At 41.7% G+C, this 12,264-nt stretch overlaps 1 protein-coding gene across 6 annotated transcripts; it reads right to left on the reverse strand.

The window, feature by feature from the left end:
- Positions 1-58: 58 nt before the first annotated feature.
- fubp1 (far upstream element (FUSE) binding protein 1) lies at positions 59-11,838 on the reverse strand. 6 transcript variants are annotated; one of them, XR_005693821.1, is made up of 20 exons: positions 11,677-11,838; positions 11,136-11,259; positions 9,344-9,379; positions 9,171-9,207; positions 9,029-9,075; positions 8,859-8,930; positions 8,710-8,767; positions 8,383-8,545; positions 8,191-8,289; positions 7,992-8,087; positions 7,798-7,900; positions 7,291-7,530; positions 6,827-6,987; positions 6,573-6,724; positions 6,409-6,485; positions 5,750-5,875; positions 5,348-5,422; positions 4,819-4,881; positions 1,107-3,374; positions 59-685 (listed from the first exon to the last, which is right to left on the reverse strand). XR_005693821.1 is itself a non-coding variant. In XM_040015457.1 (20 exons), exons 1-20 carry the CDS (start codon positions 11,767-11,769, stop codon positions 2,969-2,971), a joined length of 1,989 nt encoding a protein of 662 aa, XP_039871391.1. In that variant the 5' UTR covers positions 11,770-11,837; the 3' UTR covers positions 59-2,968. The 6 variants fall into 6 exon arrangements, 5 of the variants coding, with proteins under 5 accessions (XP_039871391.1, XP_039871376.1, XP_039871400.1 ...); XM_040015457.1 differs by having other exon boundaries at positions 59-2,977; positions 3,217-3,374; positions 11,677-11,837; XM_040015442.1 differs by having other exon boundaries at positions 59-3,374.
- Between the last annotated feature and the right edge of the window lie 426 nt (positions 11,839-12,264).

Genomic DNA, 12,264 nt, shown 5'->3' on the forward strand with positions numbered 1-12,264 from the left:
ATGTGTGCAAATAAAGACTGAGAATGTCCTCCTTTGAAATAAGACTCCACAACAATGGTCCAGTTTATTTGTTACAACTTTAATGAACATGGCAACATTTCAAAACCAAAAACAGTTAAATTCAAGAAACAAACCAATAGATTATACACAGCACATGAAACCTTGATTACCTCTAAGGCATGCTCCTTGTTTAGTCTTCTACACCCCTCGAACTCTGTGTTGAAACACTGAGTGTCTCACGTGTACACAGCCCCAAACAAACAGTGAGTGACCTTATTTTTTTTTTACTACAGAAGTGTTTTAAACTGATAAACCCCAAAGTTCCTGTCCTCATCCAACTTTCTAAAGCACATTCCTGTCTGCTGAAAGTTACTCATGAAGGCATTCACAGCGATTAAAAACAACTTTCAGACAACTCTAAACAAACTATGGCATCATGGTTAAAAAGAGACAAGTCAAACCGGGCAGCAAAAACAAATCTAACCAACACTTTTTGCAATCAAAGAATTTAAATTTCATTGGGTTGCTGTTTTTTTTGGGTTTTTTACCTTATCACTGGAGCTCTTGAACGGTCTACGTTCAGCAGCAGGATAGACTCAAAGGATTCCTCCTTTTGTGTGTAGGGGGGGGACAAACTACGACACGGGCCTGATTCTACGACCTAAGCCTGCAGCATCCTCCAACACTGTGAGCGAGAAGTGAAGGCGTTTCAATAGCAGATTTGCACTGCACTTGAGGGCAGATTCACACCACGACAGGAAAAAAAATTATTAAAAATCATGTATTGAACCGTTTCGTTTCTTTGACCTAGCAGTTTAGCATGCAGTTTTACACCAGTGTCAATCTAAAGCATCGACATACAGTCACTTTCAGACTTACCAGGGTGCAAATATAGAGGCTATTATCATATTAAGCAGATTCGACATTACCTCCTATGCAACAACCTTTTCACTTGTCAAAACTTCACATCATGCAGTTCATTCATGGGAAAAAAAATGGGCTGTGAATTTCCTGGACATTTTCTTTTTGTTTAATGACACAGGTAAGCATTTGTTTGCATGTATGTCACTGGACAAAAACACTGGTTTTCCTTAGGTTTCGCTTACCTGTGTTATTGCAGCAGAACCTAAGGTGCAAGGTCTGGGATGACACTGCAAAGATCAGATATATATGTATGTATATATTGCACTCTTTGCCGTCAGTGAACAATGCAGTCAAAGAGATCGTTTGGACTTTAACATTAACAGCCTTTCACAGCAGTGCTCATTCATAAAAATCATCATCAATACTGAGCTAATCAGCAGCACTTCCACTACTAGCATTCCACATGCTTATTATAAAGGACATATTAGAGAGAGATTATCAGCAGAAACCTAAGCATGCTACGCTGGAGTTATGCAGGAGATTTCTAAGCAAATATATTGCAATGAATGGCATTTTGTTTTTAAAAAGACATCAACTACACAATGGCAAGTTGGCAAATATTCAGAACGCAAAAAAACCCCAACATGGACATCCTTAAACAGTTCCTACCAGCAGTGTAACAGACCTCAGTTCAGAAATCCAACTACCTACACAAACAATCTACAGGAGCTGAGTAAAGAGAGTCTCAGAAACATGTGGTACAAGAATCATCACATTCTGAAGCGCTAAGCCTCTCCTGAGAACATTTCATACTTACCCAAAGACAAAGGAGGGAGGGGGGGAGGGGAAAGGGCAATATTTGAGAAAAAATAAAAAAAAAATACTACATCGTTGGCAGTTTATAAAGCGTTCTTTCTCAAAGTCAAATCACAGGTTTTTTTGTACTTACATTACAGGAGGGCTCAACTGATGGATGCCGACTGCTTAGCCACCCCAGACCCTACAACATCTACCACTTTTTGTTGCATCGTTTTATACTTTTAAAAACATTCTTTTCAAAAAAAGACAAGTGTAAACATGTGAGTTCACAATTGGGCAAGACAAATGTTTCAATGCATTTTTTCTCTCCCTCTCTCCTTTTCAAAACAATTTTACCTCACTGTCCTGGAAAAAGAACAGCACAAAAGGTAGATGGATATATAACACTAAAAATATGCAACATTTCTTAGAACCGCATGTTGAGAAGGATACTTGGCTTACCGCTTTTCTAAACTTGCCTGTGGAGGAGGAAGTGACTATCAAGGGAGGCAGCAAAAAATAAAAAAATATATATATATACAGTGCAAACTACACCTCAACAATATCAGCAACCAATGCAAAAAGTGAGGAGTGCCACAGCAACGCAGGTAATGCATGAGATCACGACACACAGATACCGTCGGCTTTCTCGTGACAAACATTTTTTCTACTTGCTAGAGTCAGAAATAATATGAAATATATAAATAACAAGTCTGAACCACCCGGCATCACTGCACGCAAGTAATGTGACTACGAGTCTTATAGACAGTTGGAGAGAGACAGGACAGCACAATTTGGTTTTGGACAATCTGTTCAAACTACAACGCCCACCCCACCTATCCCCCCCCCTGCTCAGCGGCCTCACGGTAAAACAAAAACAATCATACAGAAATACATCTCCACCCCAACTTACCAACACAGGAGGTTTCAGTTTGTTTTATTGCAAAAAAACACAACAGGCAAGAGCAATTTTTAAAACTGAGATGATTTTACATGGTAATGTCTACAGTTTAATAAACATGACTTCTAACCACATTTAATGTAGATACAGGGCTGGAATGACCATATGTATAATTACCTCACTAAAAACAAAGCATTTACAAGAAAAAAAGAATAACAAAAAGAAAAAAAAAAAAAAAAAAAAAGAGAAAAATCAAAGAGGACGTGTTCGCCGGGTAATCTGCCATCTATGTGAAACACTTTCAAACCAAGGAAATTTAAGATCTTCATCAAGGCGTCTGCATCCAAACATTTAACAAAGGATTTTGTTTCGACAATGTAGCATTTACTTTATGTCCACTTCACATTACTGGCCCTGTGCAGAAGAAATACATAGAAGATACATTGCATGTTAACAGCAGAAACAGTGGACTCAGCTTCCCAAAATAAAAAGCTAAAAAGCCTGTGTAGGAAGGAAGGTGGTTTTGGTTAAGTGTGTGAGGCTGCTGCGGTCACCGGAGCCCTGTGAAAACCTGAGGAGTGAAGCGGGTTACGGTGCAAAACGACTGAGTGTACGTGAATGTGGACAGCGCATTATTATCGGGGCGGGTGTACCTGGGGAGCTTGTGGCGCTGCGCCCATCGGCTGTGGGTTGGCCGTGCCGTAGTAAGCGGCCTGCTGCCGGTAGTACTCCGCCCAGGCCGCGCTGTAGTCCGGCTGGCCTCCAGGTTGAGAGGCAGCCGCTGCCGCTGTGGCCTGAGGGGCCGCTTGACCTGCAAGGGATAAAAATAATAGAGAGAAAAATTAGTCTGTACAGCCAAGAAGCTCAAGGTCAAGTCTGAAGTTTTCTCACTGCACCTAAGAGACACCATGATAAAATTCATGAATGCTTTTTATAGAACTAAAATATAAGGAACAGAAAGCCAAATATGCTTCTCTGGGTTAGTTACACAAGCCAACAAGGCAGCTATTCAACTAGGGAGGCTCCTGGTGACTCATTTGCTAGACACTCAAAGAAAATAATTTTATTTAAAAAAAAAAAAAACAAACGTGCAAATGAGTCTTTAATATAAATTTTAAAAAAATCAGGCCAGTTTAACATGTTTGAAGTCATTATTCACATTCCTCGGGAATCAAATTAACTTGTACGTGTCACTGAGCGTGGCACTTTGTATTTAATGGTTATGTGGTCAGTTCATGTGGGATTTGAACTCTAACATTAAATCGACCTCATAAGTATCAAGTCAACACCCTGCCGAAAAATATCTACTCGTTTGGCTGTGAATGCCCTGTTCACTACCATGGATTCCTCCTCTGCATTTCTGTTTACTTTTTTTTTTTACCAGTTTTGGAAATTAAATCAGTGAGAGAATAACAAATATAGGGAATAATAATAATAATAATAATAATAATAATAAGGAGGAGAAGAAGAAGAAGGAGAAGAAGGAGAATAGTATAAAAGTATTAGAAGTAGAAGTATAAAAAGCAGACCAGCCAGACAAGAGCAGGACAAAGGATATTAACAACCATTAGACATAACACAGCTTTCCCAACATACATTCAGCTACTATTAAATAAATTGTAAAAGTAGAACAAAAAAAAAATTCAGGCCACAAAAAATGCTTCCAATCTTGTCAGATTAGATTTATAAGAAGGGGAACGAACCCGCCACTGAGGTCTCTTGGTGGCGGGTCAGAAACCTTCTTCCTTTCTATTGGGCGGCTGCGAGAACAGCAACTCTACTAGCAAGAGGGCTGCTTGTGGAGGCAACCACCCTTTAACATCAAACACACTCATACTTGAGGAGTTGGAGGAGCGATGAGATGTTATTTAACTAGACAAAAGCCTAACCTATCTCACCCATGTGTCTGCTGTGTTAGGAGTAGTACGCTTGTTTTCCTCCATGCTAGCATCCAAAACCACAATAAAGGGTTATTACACCAGGCTTTAGTTTCTTATACTACTATACTATATACACTAAAGCATGCTGATCTTGGTCTTACTCTCGTTGAATGAATGTAAAGTCTTTGATGCAGCATGTGCAAGTAAACATTTATAACTCATCCAGCTGAAGAAACAGAAGGTGGAAATGGGGAGGAAACAAACCAGTCACATTGTTCTACAGATGTGCATGTCGGGTGGCAGTGAGAGTTACAGCGTAGGGTTTCAGACATATCTGCGGCACGTTTTAGCACAAAACCCTGCTCGAGCACTCACCTTGTTTCTTATAATACTCCTCCCAGGCTTTCGTGTAGTCCTGAGGTTGCTGACTCTGTTGACCTGCAGAGTGAAAAGGAAGAAACACGTTAGAGCATTCAAGCATCAAATCGAACCACAAAACATAAACAATGACCCTACATTGCTTATATGCACAACCCCACAAGTCAAACACTCATCATTTAACTCCACAAAACACACACACTCAATAACAGTAAAACATTCATAGCACATGGAAGACTGTGCCATCAGTGTGGATAAAGCCCTGACTTAGTCTAGAAAATAATCTACTCTGAGCTGATAAAGGTGGATCTGTGTCCACAGCAGTCCTGCAGATAGTCAAAGTGTCGCAGTCTAAACAGCACAGCCGTCAAAAGTCAAACAAAGTGGAGGCACACTTGAAAACGCTCCACGGCAGGTTAGTAATGCTCACAAATACCCAGACCTGAAAAAGAAGCTGACTAAATGGCCGAGGGCTGTTTAGACTGTCTTGTGTTAAGAGGTGTACACTGAAACTACGTTCATATACCCATTTTCTTGTAATATTCCTCCCAGGCCTTGGTGTAATCTGCCTGTCCACTCTGACCTGCAGCCTGTGGGTCACCTGTTAAAGAAAACGGTACTTGTAATTAGTCAATCATTCTCAGCAGTTTGTCCTCCACCTGCCTGGGTTGGGCTGTCAGCCTAGGGGTGGTGGAGGAAAACTACCCTGTTCCTGGGGTATTTAAAAAAAAAGTTAAAAAGCTGCTCTGCAAAAGCAAAGTCATTTAAAAGTTGAAACCAAACCAACTTGTGTTTGTTAGTAACACAAATGAGACATGAGCACAGCACACTATCAGGTAAGTCTACTGAACTACACTGAGCTTGTCTGAACACTTTCCGTTTCTTCTGTTCCTCTGCTTTGCTTTAAGTGAAAAAACACTCCGGTTACCTTGGCCGTTGGCTTGACTGGTGCCGGGCGCTCCGCTGGTCGGGGTCATGGGAGCCTGCGGCTGCTGGCCGTACTGAGCGTAGTACGCTGCCCACGCTGCTGCGTTGGCATCCGCTGCTGCTTTATCTGCATGCAAGAAACAAGCTGGTAACCACACAACAGCCAGGACTCATTCTGGCAGCAGCAATGTTGTGCCTTACTGAAGACGTGCAAAGGCTAATGCTAGCCAACTGTAATAAGACACCATGTATCGTCAAATCTGCTGATGTAATCAATACTTATGTTTTAGCACATAAAACTCAAATGCTATAATATTTTGAAAGCAAATATTTTCAAGAAAAAAAACAAAAGAGTGTCAATAAAAAGAGCATTTACTTCTGTAATTACTTTTTGTGCCTACAGGGGGCACTGCTTCTCCCCAGAGTGCAAATTCATAGTTAAAAAACAAAGCACCGAGCTCCTTGGCCCTGAAACTTCACCCTTTAGCGCTTTCCAACATTTATCCTGTTTGTTCCATTGTTTTTCATTTTGTTTCTGTTGGGTCGCTGTATTTTATGACTAACAGATATACTTTCTAACCTCTAACTGAGTATGACTTCAAATATTAAAATATGGCAAAGGGCTTTTCACATCAAATGACCCCATTAGCAAATACTCACTTGGATCAGGCTGGCCCTGCTGCCAGTGTGGGTAGCCGTTGCCCCATCCCTGAGGCTGATATGGAGCAGGAGGACCACTGAAGGAAGAAAATAAGTAACCATCATCTCTCAGTCAGCCATGTTCAGATATTCTTACTATGAAAAGCGGAGGCAACTGTACTTACTGTGGTCCGGGTGGGCCCTGATTGTATGGTCCAGGATTGTATGGACCCATGGGAGCACCAGGGGGTCCGGGTGGTCCTGGAGGACCATGTGGACCTGGTCCTCCATGTGGGCCAGGAGGGCCATGTGGGCCACCCATGGGAGTGACAGGTCCCTGAACAGAGAAATGGTGCGGTCAGTATAAGAGGGGTAAATAAAAAATAAATAAATACCAGAGTCTTCACATGGAGGCTAATTATAAAAACAGTTAACTCACCCCTATTTTCTCCTCCACTAGTTGCCGGGCGTAGTCGATCTGCTGAGGAGACCCTCTGACTGTAAACATCTTAATGTTGGGGTCAGCGTTGGGCGGAGGATTCCTCTGGAGCTCGATTCTGGCTCCTGACTGCTGGCTGATGCCCTTGATTGTCTCACCACCTGGAAGAGAAACATGGTCAGAGTTTACAGGGAGAAAAATATTTTAACCGTTTTGGTTGACCCTTTCGTCTCTCTGATCTCTCTACCTTCACCGTGTCACTCTCTATTGTGTGTTCAGGTCTCAGATTATAGGGTTGGGGTTATCCATCAGCTTGTCAGCGTGGTGCATGAGTTTTCATCACAGACCATACACATTTTAAACCATTATTTACTCCATAAGGTGATTACTAAGAGTGCACTGCACTCCTAAAGTTTGTTTTAATAACTGAGCTCGAGCCCCACTGCTGTTGAGGAGCGACTTACCTTTCCCAATGATCAGACCAGTCTTCATGGTCGGGACTGTAAAGGTAAACTCTTGGAGGCCACCAGGGGGGCCCATGTTCCAGTTGCCCTGACCGCGACCGCGTCCCCTGCCACCTCCATGCCCTGGAGGTCCTCCCGCCTGGACGCTCCGCAACAGGTCGGAAATGATTTCTGCCGCGTGCTGAGCCTGGTCAGGGGGACCCATGATCTGCGCTATCCTGTCTGGTGTGGTGCCATCATCTGGAGAGAGGAAGGAGGGCGATTTGAGACAACTGAAGCACAATTTCAGCTTTGATTTCTATTACTGCTGTCACATTAAACAAATGTATACTTTTCTAGTATTTCCTCTAATTATGCCTCTAACCAGCGATGCACTGTGCATGTGTTCAGGTCTCAGATCATAGGGTTGGGGTTATACATCAGCTTGTCAGCGTGGTGCATGAGTTTTCATCACAGACCATTTTAAACTGCTTGATTTACTTCATGAATGTCATGTTAGATGCTCACCTGGTTTGAACTGAATCCTGACGCCTGTGTCATTCTGAATTTTCTTGATCATTTCTCCATTTCTCCCGATAACAATTCCTACTGCAAAACGTGGGACAGGAACCTGAACAATAAGAGGACAGAAAAGCAAAATTAACACGATCCAAAAACCCTGGTCAACAACGTGATGAATTAAACAAATGACAAGTACTGACATCTAAGCTGTCTCCTCCAATCCTTGAACCGTACTCGCCCCTCTGCTCCCTGAAGCCCTGATCTCTAATCAGCTCCATCACCATCTCTTTGGCTTGCTGGGGAGACAAAGTACATATTATTACAGTACAGTCTCCATGTGGAAGACTTGGAATTTAAAAAAAAAGTTTTATGACATCAAAATCCCAGCTGAAGTCTCACCTGAACTTTAAAAGGTTCTCCTGAAATGCGTAGTGGTTTGTCTGCGCCTGTGTTTTGGGGCCCATCTTGGATCATGACCATTTTCACTCCAGCTCGTTCCTGCAAATGAGAAAATAAAACAAAAAGGTGAGTCAGTAGCAATCACATCTAATTATCTCTATATTTTTTGTCTCACTTTGACTTGAGGCTCACCTGAAGGCTTTTGATGGTTTCTCCTCCCTTGCCAATGACAAGTCCGGCTTTAGAAGCAGGTACCATAATCTCCTGAACAGTCATTCCCGGGCCGTCGTTGTGGTGGAACGCTGGGGCCGGACGCCCCTTCTCAACGATTTCTGTTAGTAGCCTCTTTGCCGTCCTTAAGGGAGAAAAAAAATTACCATTTTGTTTAGTAACGGATAGTAGGGCTGCTCGATTACAGCAAAAATTATAATAGCAACTTTTGGACTTTGGTCAAAAATACATTGCTGCCCACACTAACTTCCACAGGAATTCTGCATATGAAACAGGGGTGACACTTACTGGATTGATTCTGGTAATCCTGTTAATGTCACCGACCGATCTGGCATCCCTCCGCTGTCTACAAGAGAGAAGACACTGTAAACACAAAACCCTCCAAAAACAGTTGGTATGCTCCGACTTCTCAGCACTGGCAGCAAATCCAAACCTACCAGGAGCAATCTGTATTTTGCACCCAGACTCCTGCTGGAGACGTGATATTTGTTCACCTCCTCTTCCAATAACTAGAACAGGCGATGACAAAAAACAAGTATAAATATCAAATTCTAAGAGCACAGAAGTTATGCTTTTTGGGGTTTTTTTTTTTTAAACAAACACTTACTGAAGCCAACCATGCCATCTGGGACCTTGAATTCTTCTGATGTTGACCTTAGGATAACGGGAGATTAATCAACATAAACTTTATAATACAATGAAGCCAAGCACAGTATGTGAACATGTTTATATTGATAATGCCCGTTTACCTTGGGGGACCAGCCATTCCTCCAATACCTGAAAAGGCTGCAAGAAGACGACCAATTAGCCAAAAGAAGACTTAATAAAATAAAATACAATTTTGAAGAACCAAATTTCACATTCTTGCACATATTTGGCCTTTTTAAAGTAGTAAATACAACTGCACCTTCAGTTAACTTACCATCATTTGTAGCCACTTTCTTTGTCTCTGGTTGGTCTGTGAAAAAAATGACATAGCCAGTGTAAGTACCTCTCATTATTCCCATTCCACATCACATTATTAGCTCCCCCCAATCAAAGAAAAAACAAACTGATTTTACACATCTAAAACTCATTTGTCAACACTACGTGGAATTTAAACAGTTCAGACAGCTGGATTAGACGCTCATCTGCCAGCTTCCTGCATGCATACTTGGCTTGATATCCTATCTGAAGATGTTTAGTCCTACTCAACGCTGATGCTAAATCCTCAGTTTTGTTTAACATAATTCAACAATACTCTGCAACACAGATCTACACTGTAATGCTCTATCTGCCAGATTATTCAAGCAGCCAGAGTCCTTGCACTTATTAACTCAGTAATGAAGTCAATTCATTGGCTCCAAATTAGAAATAAATCACTATTGAAGTCCCTGTATTTGTTCAGCTCTCAAAGGTTTGTTAACCCCAGTTCTGACTTGATCAGTGCCTATAACCCGATTATACCTCAATTATACCTCTCAAGCAGGATGTCAGATTTTTCAGAAGAATACCCCCCCAAATTGTTTTTCCAACTCAGAAATCCTGAGATGTCCCGCTAACCCCGATTTAACAATCTTAGATGAGGGTAGAGAACATAAGCAACAGAAAAGCTGTAAAAGTCATAATCTGTAAATCATCATTGTGGATTTGCGACTCGCTAAATAAGACATGCTGAGATCAGTGACCAGCGTCTATACAGGAACATGCTGCAACTCACTTTTTAAGTGAGGAAGAAAAACCCAAAACAAAAGTAGAACAAGAACTGTGCTGCACCGCTAGTAATGCGTTAATAGCTCTGCCTTGCTGAGGAACAAAACAAATCCTGTTTTTCAGCCTTCTCTAGTGGAACGCGCTAAACTCAGGAGTGTCACTCCCAGCGCCAAGATCTGAGGCAAATACAAAGCAGCGTTAGATCCAAGTGTCCTGAAGGTGCTTTCAGTTGCACATAAATCATACTTCCGTGCCAGAGCTACAACGTAATTATTGGAACTCCATTTTAACCCTACGCCCCAACCTTCTACATACAACAACTACACGTCAGGTCGGCGCATACCCCAACAACTTGAATGCTGAGGAAGTTAAGAGTTAATAACTGTGTGTGTTAACTGGTCTTATTTCTTTGTGAAGTACAGTTTGTTTGTTTTTTATTTTATGTTAAGTTTCCAAACCCAGAGAAAGTAAATAAACCCAGATTAAGCATTATATAATGTAATTAAAACCATGATTTTTTTCCCCCCCAATCTTTTCCAGACTTTATAATCAGTACATGTGTGAACCAAGCAAACTGGAAACTCTGTCATGCTTTCATTTTGGACCACATTAACCACCAAAAAACATCTACTTAACCTGTTTTATAGGCTAGTAAAACTAATTACACCCACTCACGCCTTAACCAATATTTGCCTCCAGTCTGGTCCACTCAATCAAAAAAAAATGATTTGACACATTAAAATATTTACAAGACATTAGAAGATAAGGTAAAACCATCACCCTAAACACATGCCATGTGCAACATACTGCTGCCTTTTAACTGGTTAGTAATAATGTACAGTGTTAGATCTAAAGGTGAAAATTCACACAGAGGAAAAAACGATAAAAAAAAAAAACAGATTTAATGCTGGGTTATGGACGTTAAAACAGAATAAATGCATTTCAGCAGCTGCTAAAAAATGAAACACAAAGGCAGGCATTAACTAGAAAGACTTGCATTGAGATCGATTTGAGCCACTGACCGATATTCAGGTTAGGCATGGGAAAATACCCACCAGCGTCCTCCAGGGGCCTTTTCTGGCCCCCGTAGCCGAACTCGTTTGTCGGGGGTGCCGCAACTCCGTCCCCGCCAATCTTTGCTGCGATCTGAAAGCAAAAAAATGAAGCAACAAGAGAACACGTGAACTCCCGAGATCATGTATTTGTTGTTCGTGTCTCTTAAGGTGCGTTTGGAGAGGAGAGGCGTGCTGCCTGCGGCCTACTGTCCTAGCCGGAAGTCCAACAAAGGGGAGCTTCAGGTTTCACTTTAGCAAATCGGTTAATTTTGCTACAACACAAAAACACCAGCTTACATTTAACTTATACAATTATTATCTTATTTTTTAACCACTCTAAGCTGCGATCTGTTGTGTTTTCCCGTCTGTTTTCGTTTTCAGAGTAACGCAACGTTAGCTTAGCTCAGCTACCTTCAGAGCACAACGACAGAAAGCGCCGAAAACTCGCAATTCGTTCCCGGCCTGCGGGATATTTTTAGCCCGAGTGATTCCGTAGTCGTCTTCTCACCTGTCGTGCTCGTTGCAGAGCGTCTTTAAAAGCGTCGTTCATGCCGCCACCGGCGTTTGAGGACGGGGGAGCCACGTTGCTGTAGTCTGCCATATCTGCCTGCTGCTGCTCTTCTCCTCCTCGGCGCGATAAGATGGCGGCTCGGTCTCACAAACGGGAGGTGGTGGGAGACACGAGAAACTCGCGGGCCAGTGTTTGCTCTCGCGATAACGGCCTCACGTGTGTCACCAGAGGAGATTTGGAGCAGGAATCAGTATCAGACGACCTTTGAAATGTACTGCTGTAGAAATACTTCTTTTGAAATTTTACTTGAGTAAAAGTGCAAAAAATATGAACATAAAAGCGAAAAAATTAAACATTCTTATCGTGTTCAACAGCATGTTTCAGAATATCACTTTTAACACTGGTTTGTAATAACTGATAGATAATTGGGGCTGATTTTAAGCTTCAGTTTAAAAAAAAAAGCAAACTGATTATATTTATTTTCATTAATTTCACTTTGTAATTAGTTACTACATTCATTGTAGTGAAGAAAAAAAAACAATATTCCCATGAAAGGTAGTATTATTTGCTTCTATTCCACCACAT

Source organism: Simochromis diagramma, unplaced genomic scaffold (assembly GCF_900408965.1).
Source record: "Simochromis diagramma unplaced genomic scaffold, fSimDia1.1 OVJJ01000205.1, whole genome shotgun sequence".
Lineage (NCBI taxonomy): Eukaryota > Metazoa > Chordata > Actinopteri > Cichliformes > Cichlidae > Simochromis > Simochromis diagramma.